General features: G+C 44.0%; 1 protein-coding gene across 1 annotated transcript; it reads right to left on the minus strand.

The window, feature by feature from the left end:
• Window positions 1-562: 562 nt before the first annotated feature.
• Window positions 563-12,670, minus strand: CLNS1A (chloride nucleotide-sensitive channel 1A). Its single transcript, XM_018085581.2, is given in 8 exon segments — window positions 563-1,354; window positions 3,927-4,011; window positions 6,433-6,606; window positions 7,040-7,150; window positions 7,898-8,005; window positions 10,294-10,430; window positions 12,550-12,644; window positions 12,647-12,670. Coding segments are annotated over 7 exon segments (717 nt in total). The 3' UTR covers window positions 563-1,354; window positions 3,927-3,943.
• Between the last annotated feature and the right edge of the window lie 531 nt (window positions 12,671-13,201).

Below are 13,201 nucleotides of genomic sequence, written 5' to 3' on the forward strand. Positions count from 1 at the left end.
GACATCCCTAATTTGACTGGCATTCCTAATGAATATTCAACAAAGGGTGGTTATAATTACCAGGTACCTTGAAACCAGATCACATCCTAATGTGCTAAGCAGGGCAGGACCACTCAATACAACTCCAAAAGTGTAGAGCCAGTAAAGAAAACTGTTCATATACCAACACTACAATATTCCCCAAAAAAGAATCACAAGTCAACTTCAAATCAAAGGAAAACAGAAGTTTGTTATCAGACTTTCAATACTGGGGGGAAGTGGGAACAACCTGAATTTGCTGACATTGCCCCATGGCAAAAACACCACCCACAGAGACATGAAACAGGAAAAGCTGCAGTAGGACCAAGATCTTGGCAATCTAAGGCCAGGTTCCTCAGTTTGAGGTGTGTCAGACTAACTCTATCACAGGCACAGTCTGCAAATATTCCACCCTTTTATCCTCACATCTGGGTAAATGATGAAAATGGCTTCACTGGAGGTTTTTTGTTACAGAAGAGAGTGCTGAAACTCAAGGGCTGAAGCTGTTTGCCAAAGAAAAGGACTGAGAACTACAACACAGAGCTGGTTGTGAGATACAAAAATCTTAGTTTATTTAACAATGTTAACATTTAATATAAAGACACAAAACAGTTCTCCTTCTCCGGACATTACAGACTTTACTCCATCTCCTCTACGCCCAAACTCTGCTTCTCAGAGAAATGAAAGGGATAGCACTGAAATGATAAAGCCAGTTACTTGTGGGGCTTTTAATTTACTTTTGCTTTTAATCCTTGGCAACCCTATTTCCTTTTAGCTGTCACACTTCTATGTCCATTCTACACCATGGAGTCAATGAACAGGTAAAAAAATATGGAAAATTCCAGGACAATCTAAAATTCTGTTCTACTTACAGTTTTATTTCTCAAGTCCTAGAATTCCTACAAAGGCTTCTTTAAAAGGCCAGAGAGGTTGCTCAGAGAGTGAACCCATCCCTGGAAGTGTTCCACAGCCAGCTTGGGATGGGGTCCTGAGCAACTTGATCTACTGAATGCCATCCCTGCCCATGGCAAAGGGGGTTGGAACTAGATGATCTTTAACTGGGATGTTCCAACCCAAATCATTCTGTGATACTACGAAATGACCCCGATTAGCCCCATTCAAGTGTTAGATGCAAGAGGTTTTATTGTTTTTGTTTTTGTTTTTTTTAAATAACCCCATAGTGGTCACAAATGTCAAACCCTGTTTTAAACAACTCTAAAAGCATTTATTGACCTAGATGTCTAAGCTTAGGTCATTTAAAAAAAAGGTTAACTCCCGATAGTCACTGCAATGCCTTCGGTTTTACAGCTTATTCTGGAAGTGCCACAAGAGGAATCTGAAAGACACAAGACACCCAAGTTTACATAATTGGCATCAAAAGAATATTAACCTTTACAGAGTAGTAACTCTCTGTTGTTTGCAGTCAGAGGGCAGCACTTTCCTGCAAACCCACTAATTTTCAGAAGGGCTGAGCATCTTTGCCTTTGGCAGCAGCTCCAGACTGAGGTCAGCTAAGGACAGCATGTGCTTACAGCATGTACTAGGGTGCCCTGGCAGACCCCGCTGCACTGCCACACACAGACACAGCAGTTGCTTAGGAACAATTACTGCAGCCTCGTGATGCAGCAGACAAAACACTGCTTCTTGCAAGAACAGTGGAAATGTCCCGCATCAACCATCAGCAAGTCTTCCAGGAGCTTCAACAGGAGACTGTCACATCCCATTTGAGTAACGAGCAGTGACACACAACGTGAGCGTCCCACAGGGGCAGAGCTTCAGAGGCAGAGCACTGCACTAACCAACAAGATGTTCGTGTAGATCGTTTTGCAGTTCAGGAGGTTAAAAGGGCTGAGCTGTTCCAGGGAGTGCCCATAAGATCACAGCAGGCTCCCTCTCTGTCCTTATTTTCAGGGTGCAGAGCCAAGGCACCCGCATGCTCAAACTTGTTAGCAGGGTCATTAGCACAGAGCTCCAAGAGTGTCCTTGTCACTTTGCACCTTCAGTTATATATTGCTGCCTTAGATCCTAGACTTCTGAACTTACTTAAATTACATCAACACACTCAGGCTGGCAGTTACTTAAAAAGGGCCACTGAGTTCATGGCTCCCGAAATGCCACCTGGAGCAACGTCACTGCCAACACCTGACACTGCACACGCAGGTCACTTATCTGCTCGGACAGGGATCAGCTCCTCAGCTCTGATCAGCACAAGCAAAAGACAGAAAGAATCCCTGTCCAGTTACCTCTCACAACATTAATCTCCGACAGCCATGTGCTGCACCATGGAAGGCATGGAGTAAGCAGCAGGAAGAATTCCATGACCAAAACTACTTCTTACTGGGTGTATTTTGTGCTTTGCTAGAAGATTTCCACCAGCACTTTCAGACTCCTTAGAGATCTGCTATGAGCCACTAACTCTCCTTAATCCAGCTCAAGTTTAAACCCGGATAATAAATAAAGCACTCAAATCTGAATTTTTCCACAGCATGATTTTTTTTTTTAATAAACCACGGACCAGAGTAATCTTGGAGATGGAATCATCAGAGCCAAACTTTCCATTCACTCTCTAAAAGGTACTTGATCTACATCTAAAGGCTTTCCTTTAATTTTAAAGTCTATCCTTTACCAAACTGGGTAACCATCCAGTGGCAGGACAACCAGTATCTGGACTTTTTTGGAAGAACTCGTCTCTGTTCTGTGAAGTCCTTCCTAGGGTAGAAGTGTGACTGCAGAAAAGTTTGAGCTCTTACACAATAAATACCAATTCAGCACCACTGGCAGTGGTTGAGGTAAGAGAACACAGAACTACTCTGAGACTTTCCAAACTGCAACAACAAAGAAAAGCAACAGAGGAGGAAAGCAGCTGTGCATCACCCCTCCGCAACAGCCTTACTCGGGGACTGTGGCCTCTTTCTCAGTGACACTGTAAGCCCTAATTAACTACTTTCCACTGACTTTTTTCAGTGTGTCATCTTCCTATTTGTGCCCCTTTCCTCCATCCTCCTCCAAGCTTCTGGCTGTCTGCTCCACAACTGTTTTCTCTGGTGTTTCAAGTGGGATAGTGTGACACTCACTTTAGGGTAAGGGCTGTCAGTCTCACTTACAAAAGAGGCAGAAGAACTGGGACCTTGCAGCACCACTGGAGCACCACGTGCAGTCTGTGCAGTAGTGATCACACCCCCCGCTGTGCCTGTGCATTTCCACAGACAGTCCCAGAAAAAGCTGCTCTTCCTCTCGCACCCAGCACCAGCAAGGAAACACTGGCACATCTTGTAACACTAATAACAGGAGAAAGCAGCACACGTGATGGTAGGCAAGAGGGCACACTGCCACAACCACCTGAGCAGGGTGTTGCCTGTAAGCTGTGCAGTCCTGATAGCAATCCCATCCAGAGTGCATGGTAACTTTACCAGGAACTGCACAGTTACTTTACCAGGAACTGTTCCTGCTCCGCTTACGGTGAAGGAAGAGATGGACTTTCAGCACTGTGAACTGTCCTGCCTCCCTAAATGGCCTGTGAAATCCTGCGCACTAAGGGCAAAACATACTAAGGACAGTAACTTCCCAGAGATGGCTCCAGCATTCATATACCAGCATCTAAGAGCCTTTGGGATTGGACAATTCTTAAATCAACTAAAGGGCTGACCTGTCTTCCAGACAGGCATATCCACACAGGTTGCCTCTGCAGGGTGATGCCAGTAGGCATTTTGGACAGATCACTGAACATCTTTCCACGCTTGTGCTAACTACAGCTACCTTTTCCATCCTCTAAATCATCGCCATCATACTGATATGATCATGAAACATTGCCTGAAGGAGATCTGGGATCACATACATTACACACATTACTGAGAGGGAAGGCTCTGCAGGACTGAAAAGCATTGCTGTTGGAAGTCAGAGGAACTTACAGCAGCGTAGGTCCTCCTCAGTGATCGACTTCTGCATCTTCAAACTGCCCAGCAACTACTGGTGCTACGTCCACCTCCATCCCATCTGAAAGAAACAGCCAATGCTCTGTAACCAAGTGGATGATGTTTTCACGGGAAAGAGTGCAGATGCCCTCTGCTGACAAGACGTGGCAAGGACAGAAAACTCCTATGAACTCCTGAAAGCAGTTTAAGGAAACACTGATGTGCTCGCAAGTTTCTGGGTTTGTTCCAGCTCTACTGGTTGGTCTCTTAAAGATGTCACTGCTTCCTACAACCTCACCTCACCCTGTCTTATTGAAAGACTTAAACACTGGATTAAAACTATTTCATGTTTTAAATGAAGTTTCAGCATAACAAATGGTGTAACAATTCCTTTGAATACCTCTAATTATGTTCTAGCAAAAAGAGGTTAGATCCTGTTCTGAAACCAGTCTCAACAATCATCAAGTTGAAAAAAAGAACAATTGCTCTATGCCACCATGTCAAACATTAATGTAATTCTGAAACTCAGTAGCCCTGGGGAGATTTATAATTGCAGAAAACCAAGCAGCAGCACCATAGCAAATAAGGTTAGGAAAATAAACAAATCTGATGAAGATGACTCTGAGACATGTGACATACTTGCTGTTCAATTTATATTCATTTTCAAAATTTTGGGGTTCAGAAACCTGACTAAATTTTCAAACAAAGGGCACTGCTAAAACGGGAGTGTATCACCTAAAGTTGTCTTTACATTACATAAATTTATTTGAAGTTGCAGAACAAAGAGAACCTGTAAACAACAAACAAAACAGATATAAGATTAAAAAAATCCTCCCTCTGGATGAGAACAAGTTAGTTATTATTTTGTTGACTGTTCTACACAAGCTGATAGCTAGAAATCCACAACTGCTGCATCATTCTCCATCTTTCAAAAACATCAGGGCATATTAAAAGCACTGCAATTTATATAGATTAAAAAAAGCAATGCTGTTAAACTACTTCCCTGTTCTTCTCCCAAGTAATATATTGCTCCACTGAAAACAGGATGCAGAAAAGGCAAAGTCTGAGAGACCCGTTTTTTTTCACCAACAGAAAGAGATTTTACTTCTTAAGTACATATTTGAATAATCAGTAGAATTAAAAGACAGAATCCTTCAGGAAACTAGATCTTTTTTTTACATCTCTTTCAGTATCTTTCATTGTTTCTGAATTCACCCTGAACTCTGTTAAGACAATTATTAACTTACAATTTAGGGTATTAAAAAAAACAAACAAAAACTACAACTCATCTAGAGTAGAAATTGCTTCCTAATCCCAGTGTAGACTGGCAAGTTTAATTTTTTTTTAATCCTAAATCCACTTCACACTACCACTATTCCAGGAAATTATACTGGGAAGAATCAAGCATTGTTAACACAGCAGTGCTCACTCTCTAACAGAGCAGCCCTCAATAAACAGCTGGCAACACCCTGCCTTGTAGGGCCACAGGCATGTGGGTGATACCTTTTGCAGTGAAGTATGACTCACACCATCATACTTGCTCTGTCCTTGTGTTTATGGATTAGCCAGATTGGAGAACCACTGCTTTCATATCACAGAATCACAGAATGGTTTAGGTTGGAAGGGACCTTGCAGACATGGGCAGGGACACCTTCCACTAGACAGGGTTTCTCAAAGCCCCATTCAACGTGGTATTGAACACTTTCAGGGATGGGGCTTTCACAGCTTCTCTGGGTAACCTGTGTCAGTGCCTCACCCCCCTCATGGTAAAAAATCTTTTATCATCTGAATCTCTCCTCTTTTGGTTTGAAGTGATTCCCCTTGTCCTATGGCAACCAGCCTTACCAAAAAGTCTGTCCCTATCTTAAAGTACTGAAAGGCCTCAATAACATGTACCCAGAGCCTTCTCCAGGCTGAACAACCCCAACTGTCTCAATCTGTCCCCATAGGAGAGGTGCTCCAGCCCCCTGATCATCTTCATGACCTCCTTTGGACTCGCTCCAGTAGGTCCATGTCCTTCTTACGCTCCAGACCCCAGAGCTGGATGCAGTACTCTGGGTGGGGCCTCACCAGAGGGAATAGAGGGGCAGAATCAGGTCCCTCAACCTGCTGGCCACGCTGCTTTTGATGCAGCCCAGAATATGGTTTTCTGGGCTGGGAGCCCACATTGCTAGCTCATGTCCAACTTTTGATCCTCCAGCACCCCCAAGTCCTTTTTGACAGGGCTGCTCTTAATCCCTTCATCCCCCAGCTTGCATCAATACCAGGAGTTGCCCCAATTCACGTGCAGCACTTTGGACTTGGCCTTGTTGAACCTCATGAAGTTCCCATGGGCCCACTCCTCAAGTCTGTCCAGGTCCTTCTGGATGGCATCCCATCCTTCAGGAATATCAACTGCACCCCTCAGCTTGGTGTCATCTGCAAGCTTGCTGAGGGTGCAGTCAATCCCACTGGCTATGTCATTGATGACGATATTCTTTAGTAAAACAAAAGCATTTCTTACCTTCAAACTCCCTTATCGAGTCCTCTGTTCTCACTCCAGCCATGTTGTACTGAGTGCTGACAGACTGGGCTAACATGCCTTCTAACCTCTCCAGCGTGGCCTGACCTTCTGCAGTTAAATGTGACAATCCTTCTTCGTACGTGTAAAAGCTTGGGATGTCACCTTGTTCTAGCTCTGCAAAAACAAGTTTGTGTTTATCAGACCTAAGTTTAGGAGCCTGCAACATGCAGGGGTGGAGGAGTAGGACATCAGCTAGGCAAGTTATGCTCAGATTAACTGACTGAGATAAAAAAGCTGCTTACATGAGGTACAGAATGTACACAGTGATGTGAACTGACCACACTGCAGCATGGGCACTGAACCTGGGCTAGCACAGCCACTGGGCAAAGGAAAGCCTGCTGTTTGCATCTGTGGCCTTTTGAGAACCAGAACAACGCTTTTGCTGAATTCCTGTGATTTGTGACAGCTAAACCACATATTCCCTGCAGATTTACGTGTTTCTATACTGTGTCTGTGACAAAAAGAATGTTTTGGCAAGACGAGTAATAAACAGACACCAGGTGTCTAAGTGCTGACAGGTATTTCAAAAGAAGCAACTGTTACCAACCGCGGGCCTCAACATCGTACTCGTCCCCTTCGTAATCGTTGTCTGAATCGTCATCGTCCGGGTCTGGGTGCAGAGCTTGGCATTCACACATGGCTGAAAACATGGCTTCCACTGCAGGAACACAAGTGAGTGCAAACCTCCCTTGTTTCTACACCAGTACCCCAAAACAACAAGCAAGAAACCCTGGACTGAGTGATCAAAGAGATTAAGAATATTCCTTGAGCAGAACCACCACTGAATTCATGTTTGAAAACATCGTCTCACAAGTCAGCAGCCATGCAGGAAACAAATCGTGTAGATCCCAGCCTGGTGCTTTATCCTCTTAACAGCACTTCTCCGTAATTTCACTGATGATAAAGGTGAAATGGACTATGGACAATTCCACCTGTGGTTACCCACTACAGGAATCCTTGCAGAATCTCATTCATCAGATTCTTAAAACTTGAATCCAACTGTAAGCTCCACACCAGACAGGATATGACTGCTTTCCAATGGTAGTGTCTGGGTATTAACATTTTCCTAATGAAATTGTCGCTGACTCAAATATCACTGAATTAGTAATTTAAAAGACGTTTCCCATGCATGTTGTCTCCAAATGTATATAAGTGAGACTGTTCATGTCATGTATTTATACTCAACAGTCTCTATTTTAAAGCATTAGAATTTTCCTTGAGAAGCCGCTGCTTGAAATATTCCAGCTTCAAGGCAGATAAAAAAATTTGCTTTGTTTTTTTCAGCACACAGGAATCAAGGAATTAAAAGGGCACTCAAAAATCATGGCATTTACATCTCTGTACCCCACTGTCTTCCACATATAGCCAGGACTTTAAATTAAGACACAACTTCCCCCTCACTTACAGGCTGATTTGTCATTAGGTACAAATCGGAATTCTGCAATCGGTTCAACATCGTCATCGCTGTCGTCCTCCTCCTCCCCTTCAGCCATGGGAGCCTCTTTTGTCTCCTCTTTAGGAAATTGAAATATTTAAGAGAAATGTGTTTATTTAGTTGAAAAAAAAATAAAAAAAGAAAGAAGTCACATTTGTTTATTATTTCAGGAACACACATGTAATCAAATCAGAAACCTGGACACAACCTGACAGAGGCACAAAAAACCCCACTCTGTTCTCCCAGAAAACCCCATGAGATTCCAGGACTCACACGGACATATGAGGTCCTCTCACAGCACCTTGACAGCACTTGCAAGGCACACAAAAACTTCTCTATTTATAATTTTATGACTTAAGATTTCTGTAATGGTCACACAACGTATTCACACACCTGAGGAAAATTGCCTGATCCTTATTAAAAACAACTGTGCTCATCCCCTGCCCCTAATTCACAGTTGTTGCCATTTACTTGCAGAACACTACATGTCTTTTTTTAAATCACATGAATTTTACAGATCCTTGACGTTACTGTCATGAAATCAGCCACCTTCCAGTGTGGCCCCTCACAGGGGACTCTGACATTTACAGAGGATCTCTACTCCATTTCCAGTATTCCTAGTTAGCCAGCGAGATGTCAGAGGTAGAAAGTACACCCAGAGCCAGTGACAACTGTGGACAAGACGGCACTTCCTGGCTTCTGTGCATGACTAAATAAGCAACAACACGGTGTTTTACTTTCTGTGAATATAAAAACCACAGAGATGGCTGAAGTTCATCACTTTGTGGCTGGGGACACTGCACTGACAGCCTCAAAAGTGCATAAATATTTTCTACAGAAGAAGAGGCTGTTCCACTGAGAGTGGCTTTTATCACATACAAAACTGGCACCACCAAGAATATGAAGATGCCAAGAAGCTGCCAGCCAGCTGCCCCCAAAAATGTAGTGTGCAAAGGAAGCTACCCAATCCTTTTCCAACTGACACCCGCAGGCACAGCTTGTTACTGTTGAGTCCAGCTCTTCGTTTTCAATGGAGTCAACCTCTGAGTGCCTTTTTCTGAAAAAGGGGTGAGGACAAGGCACACACTTCATAGGGAGCACAACAAAAACTTTCAGAGAAGAACAAAATGTTCTCTGCCCAACTGAGAATGAAGGCTTCTGCAGCCAGGAAAGCAGAAAGGTTTGAGTTTAACACTATTCAGCAGTTAAAACTGCAGACCAGGGCTAGACTTGAAAACTAAAATCTACCTGCTGTAGAAGATTTACTGTAGGCAGAGTACATATATATAAAAGAAAGTTTACACACATGGAGGAAATACCACAAAAATCAGTCTATTAATGATTTCTAGATAAGAATTAACACACGATATCTGTATTTTTAAACACCATGATCAGAACGAATTAAAAGCTAGAAACAGTATCTTTCTTCAGACGAGGCTCAGTTTACTTCAAAATAACTTGTTAAAGGAAAATGAGGAAGAAGAACCAAGAGGAGGATGCATGTTCTCTTATTATTTGTAGTGATAGACTGTCAGAGATTATTAGTAACTTGAGAGAAGGAAATAATGAAGAGCATTAATAGCTTAGAAACGGCTCTGCCTCCTCAGAGTCTTGTCATTACTTTCTGGATACATTAAAAAAAAAAATTAAATGCCAGATTTTAACCTTTAACAATTATGACCAGTAGGCACAAAGGGGAAAGAAGACCTGCCCAACACCTAACACCCATTACTCTTCAATTGAGATGGCAGTTTATGACACACTTAAAATATTAACAGGTCTACCATAAGAAAAAATATATAAAAAAAAGCCAATGAAACAGAAGGTTTGTTTTCTTGATATCAAAACAAGAAGAGTCAAAAAGGTTGGTTTTCTGGGCAATCTACAAAGATCGATTAAAGCCTGGTCACATGACCTATTGTCTTTTTTTTGTTTTTAAGTAAGCTGTGGGAGAAAATTAATGAAAATTTCCAGGCTGCTGTGAAACAGCAGGAATCCATAAAGCCTGGAGAGGGCAGCAACATTAATATAAATTCAATAAAGAAAAAATTATACCCAAGCTGGAATCACAGGGAGACTGCAGAGGAACTAAATTGTTTAAAACAGTGTAACAGAGCAGCAAACTGATTCTCAGCATCTCCAGCTGTACACAGTCACATGCTGAGAGCAGAACTGTACAGAAGCGAGTCCAGAAGAGTGCAAAGCTGTACTTTTAAGACAACTATACTTTGCAAAAATGAAAAAGAAAATACAAGCTATTACTCAAATGAAGCATATAATTTTTAAAACCAACATTTACTCTTTTTGAAGAAGAAATCATGTCAGTTATGACAGTGTGGGAGCGCTAAGGAACCCTCCAGGCATACCTTCAAATTTGGCGTTCACCATGACATACAAGTGCTCCCTTGGGAAGGCGCTCAGGTCCCTGGAGACGGCATGTAAGCTTATGGTGGGATAATCCAAGGAGAAGCCAACTCCAGAGTTTTCCAACCAAGACAGGCGACTAACAAGGAGGGGCGGAGGAAAAAGAGAAAAGTTACAAACTAACAGTGGATCCATAGTACCTGACTCAAGCCTGCAGAAAAGCAAAACAACCCCAAAAGAGTAATTCTGGACAAGGCACTCTCCAGGCATACACAGACCTGGACCTGCCCAAACAGGACTTTGAGAAGAGGTTTCTTTTACCTCAGCCAACAGTTAATGCCATTGCAAAGAATGTGAAGCTGAGCACCCCAAACACATTGCAGCTTTATCACATTTGCACTGAATGTTGAATTTCTCTCCTTACCTCTTCATTTTCTCCTCTCTGTAGGTACCTATCATTCCAAAGATAACTACAGTGGTTCCAGAGTGTGATTTATAACTCAAACTATTCAATGTGGTTTTTCAAGACAAGGAGAACACCAAAAGAAAAGTCAATATCACAATTTCTAGAGAATTATAGATCTGATGTGAGTATAGCCTGGATGTATAAAAACAAACAGTTCTGTGATCAGCAGAGCTAACAAAGCCAGGTTATGAGTATTCCTTCCCTTGCAACTTATCTGTATAACCTCTGCTTCCCCCCACTTTCACTCTCATCCCTAACTAACCACAGCAAGAGACAGCACAGGTTGTCACCACTGGGCGCTGCCTCCTTCATATGAGAATGATCAACGTCTTTCTAAGCCAATGAGAAATCACACTCAAGCTAGTTTTGGGTGTCTGCAATCAATGAGGTCACACAGTGAACAGAAATACTGATGGGCAGAAAGCAAGACCTCCACCACATGCAAAACTCAGCATTCATAAGCTTTTGTGGAGGGATAGAACCAATGGAAAAGTCACAAAAAGACTCCTTGCCTTGGAAAATCTGGCTGAGAGCAAGAACTAGTGCAGTGGGAGCAAAGAATTTCTTTCCTAGCCTCAACTGGGCAGTCCTCAATGTTTACAGCTGCTGATAGAGAATCAGTACACAGATCCAGAGCCACACTGTCCTCCTGGGTTCTCCCACGGCACTCCTGCAAACACTGGCATATTCTATTCATTACCAGCAAGTGACTATGGTAAAACCTATGCAACGTGCTCCAAACATGTTAAGAGGAAGGTGGCAGCCTTGTATTGTGCCTCACACAAAAACCTATAGAAAGCAAGTTACAAGGAAACTCAACATTACACCTCTTGAGACCTGATGCTGCACAAACAAAAGCTCCAGTATCTGTGACCAAACTAAACAAAAGAGTAAACAAAATTCCAAAGAGATTCTTCTCCAACACAACACCACTAACAAGGTGGGGCAAAATATTGACCATTTTATAAATGTTTCCTAGTCTAAAGGTTTTAAAAGACAATTCACTCCTCCATGCACATTCTAAATGACATTTTTGTTCTAACAATGCTCTTCTAGTGCAGAATATATTAAGAGTATTTACCATGGTCAAAGAAAATTCTGTTGGTTTAATCATTAACCTGTCTTCTTGAGCTACACAATGCAGAGAGGATTTAGAGGAGACTGTAAAGAGCTCAGATAACATCTTCCAGAATAACCAGACTGATTTCTGCCTAGTAAGAACATACAGTCTCCACGTGATTAAAGCAACATGAAAGAACCACAGTAGCTGATAACAGCAGAAACCCAACAGCCCTATCCACTTGCCTGTCAAAAGAGGAGAGGTGCCGTGTTTTTCATTATAGAATGGTTTGGGTTGAAAAGGACCTTCATGATCATCTAGTCTCAAGTCCCTGCCGTGGGCAGGGACACCTTCCACTAGACCAGCTTGCTCCAAGCCCCATCCAGCCTGGCCCTGAATGCACCAACAGTCGGGCTCCCGTGCCGTGCTGTTCCCTTTTGCCTTGTTTAAAACACCGCTTCGAGCAGGAACAGCGGGACACTCACACCCCTGCCCCTCACAGCCCCCCCGAGGGCCTCCTCCACACCCTTATCCAAATCACCCACATCCCCCCTCGGGCAGGTCCCTCAGGGGTGACCCCACAGGCCCCTCAGGGGTGAGAGCCTCTCCGGGAAGGGTCCCACTCGCCGGCCCCCTCAGGATACCCCGCAGCCCCCTCAGGACGCCCTCAGGAGCAGCCCCCTCACAGCACGGCCCCCCGAGGGGTCCCCAGCGCCGTGTGTTCCCCCGCACCTCTCGGCGATGTAGAGGGTGCCGGCGCCCAGGCTGCGCCCCGCCAGCAGCGCCTCCGTGTCCGGCTGCTGGTGCCGAACGCCATCGGCCGGCGGCAAGGGAACGCTTGAGGAAACTCCATGGCCGCCGCCCGCCGCCTCCCTTTGCTCCACATTCGCCGCCGCCGGAACAGGAAACCGCGCTTGCCCTGTGATTGCAATTCCCCCTCACAGTTCATCGGTGGATCGGCGTGGGGAGGTTTGGCGGGCTGTCCACCTCGCAACCACAGTGTTCCTTGTCACCTCGCAACCACAGTGTTCCTTACGGTCGGACGTATGTACGTCCGGAGCGATGCGGGCTGTGCTCCAGGAGTATCTCTGGCAGTTTTTGGAGTGAAGTTTTCATTTTCTGGAAAAGAGAAGCAAAGGGGAGGCGCTGAGGTGATCATTGAGGGCCAGAGCACCTCTGCTGGGGAGACGGGCTGAGAGAGTTGGGCTTGTTCAGCCTGGAGGAAAGAAGACTCCAAGGACATCTTAGAGCCCCTTCCAGTATCTAAAGGGCTACAAGACAGATGGAGAGGGACTTTTGACAAGGGCATGGAGTGACAGGACAAGGGGTAATGGCTTTAAACTGACAGAGGGTAGGGTGAGATTAGATATTAGGAAGAAATTCT

Source organism: Manacus vitellinus, unplaced genomic scaffold (genome assembly GCF_001715985.3).
Source record: "Manacus vitellinus isolate BGI_N305 unplaced genomic scaffold, ASM171598v3 scaffold_83_pilon, whole genome shotgun sequence".
NCBI lineage: Eukaryota > Metazoa > Chordata > Aves > Passeriformes > Pipridae > Manacus > Manacus vitellinus.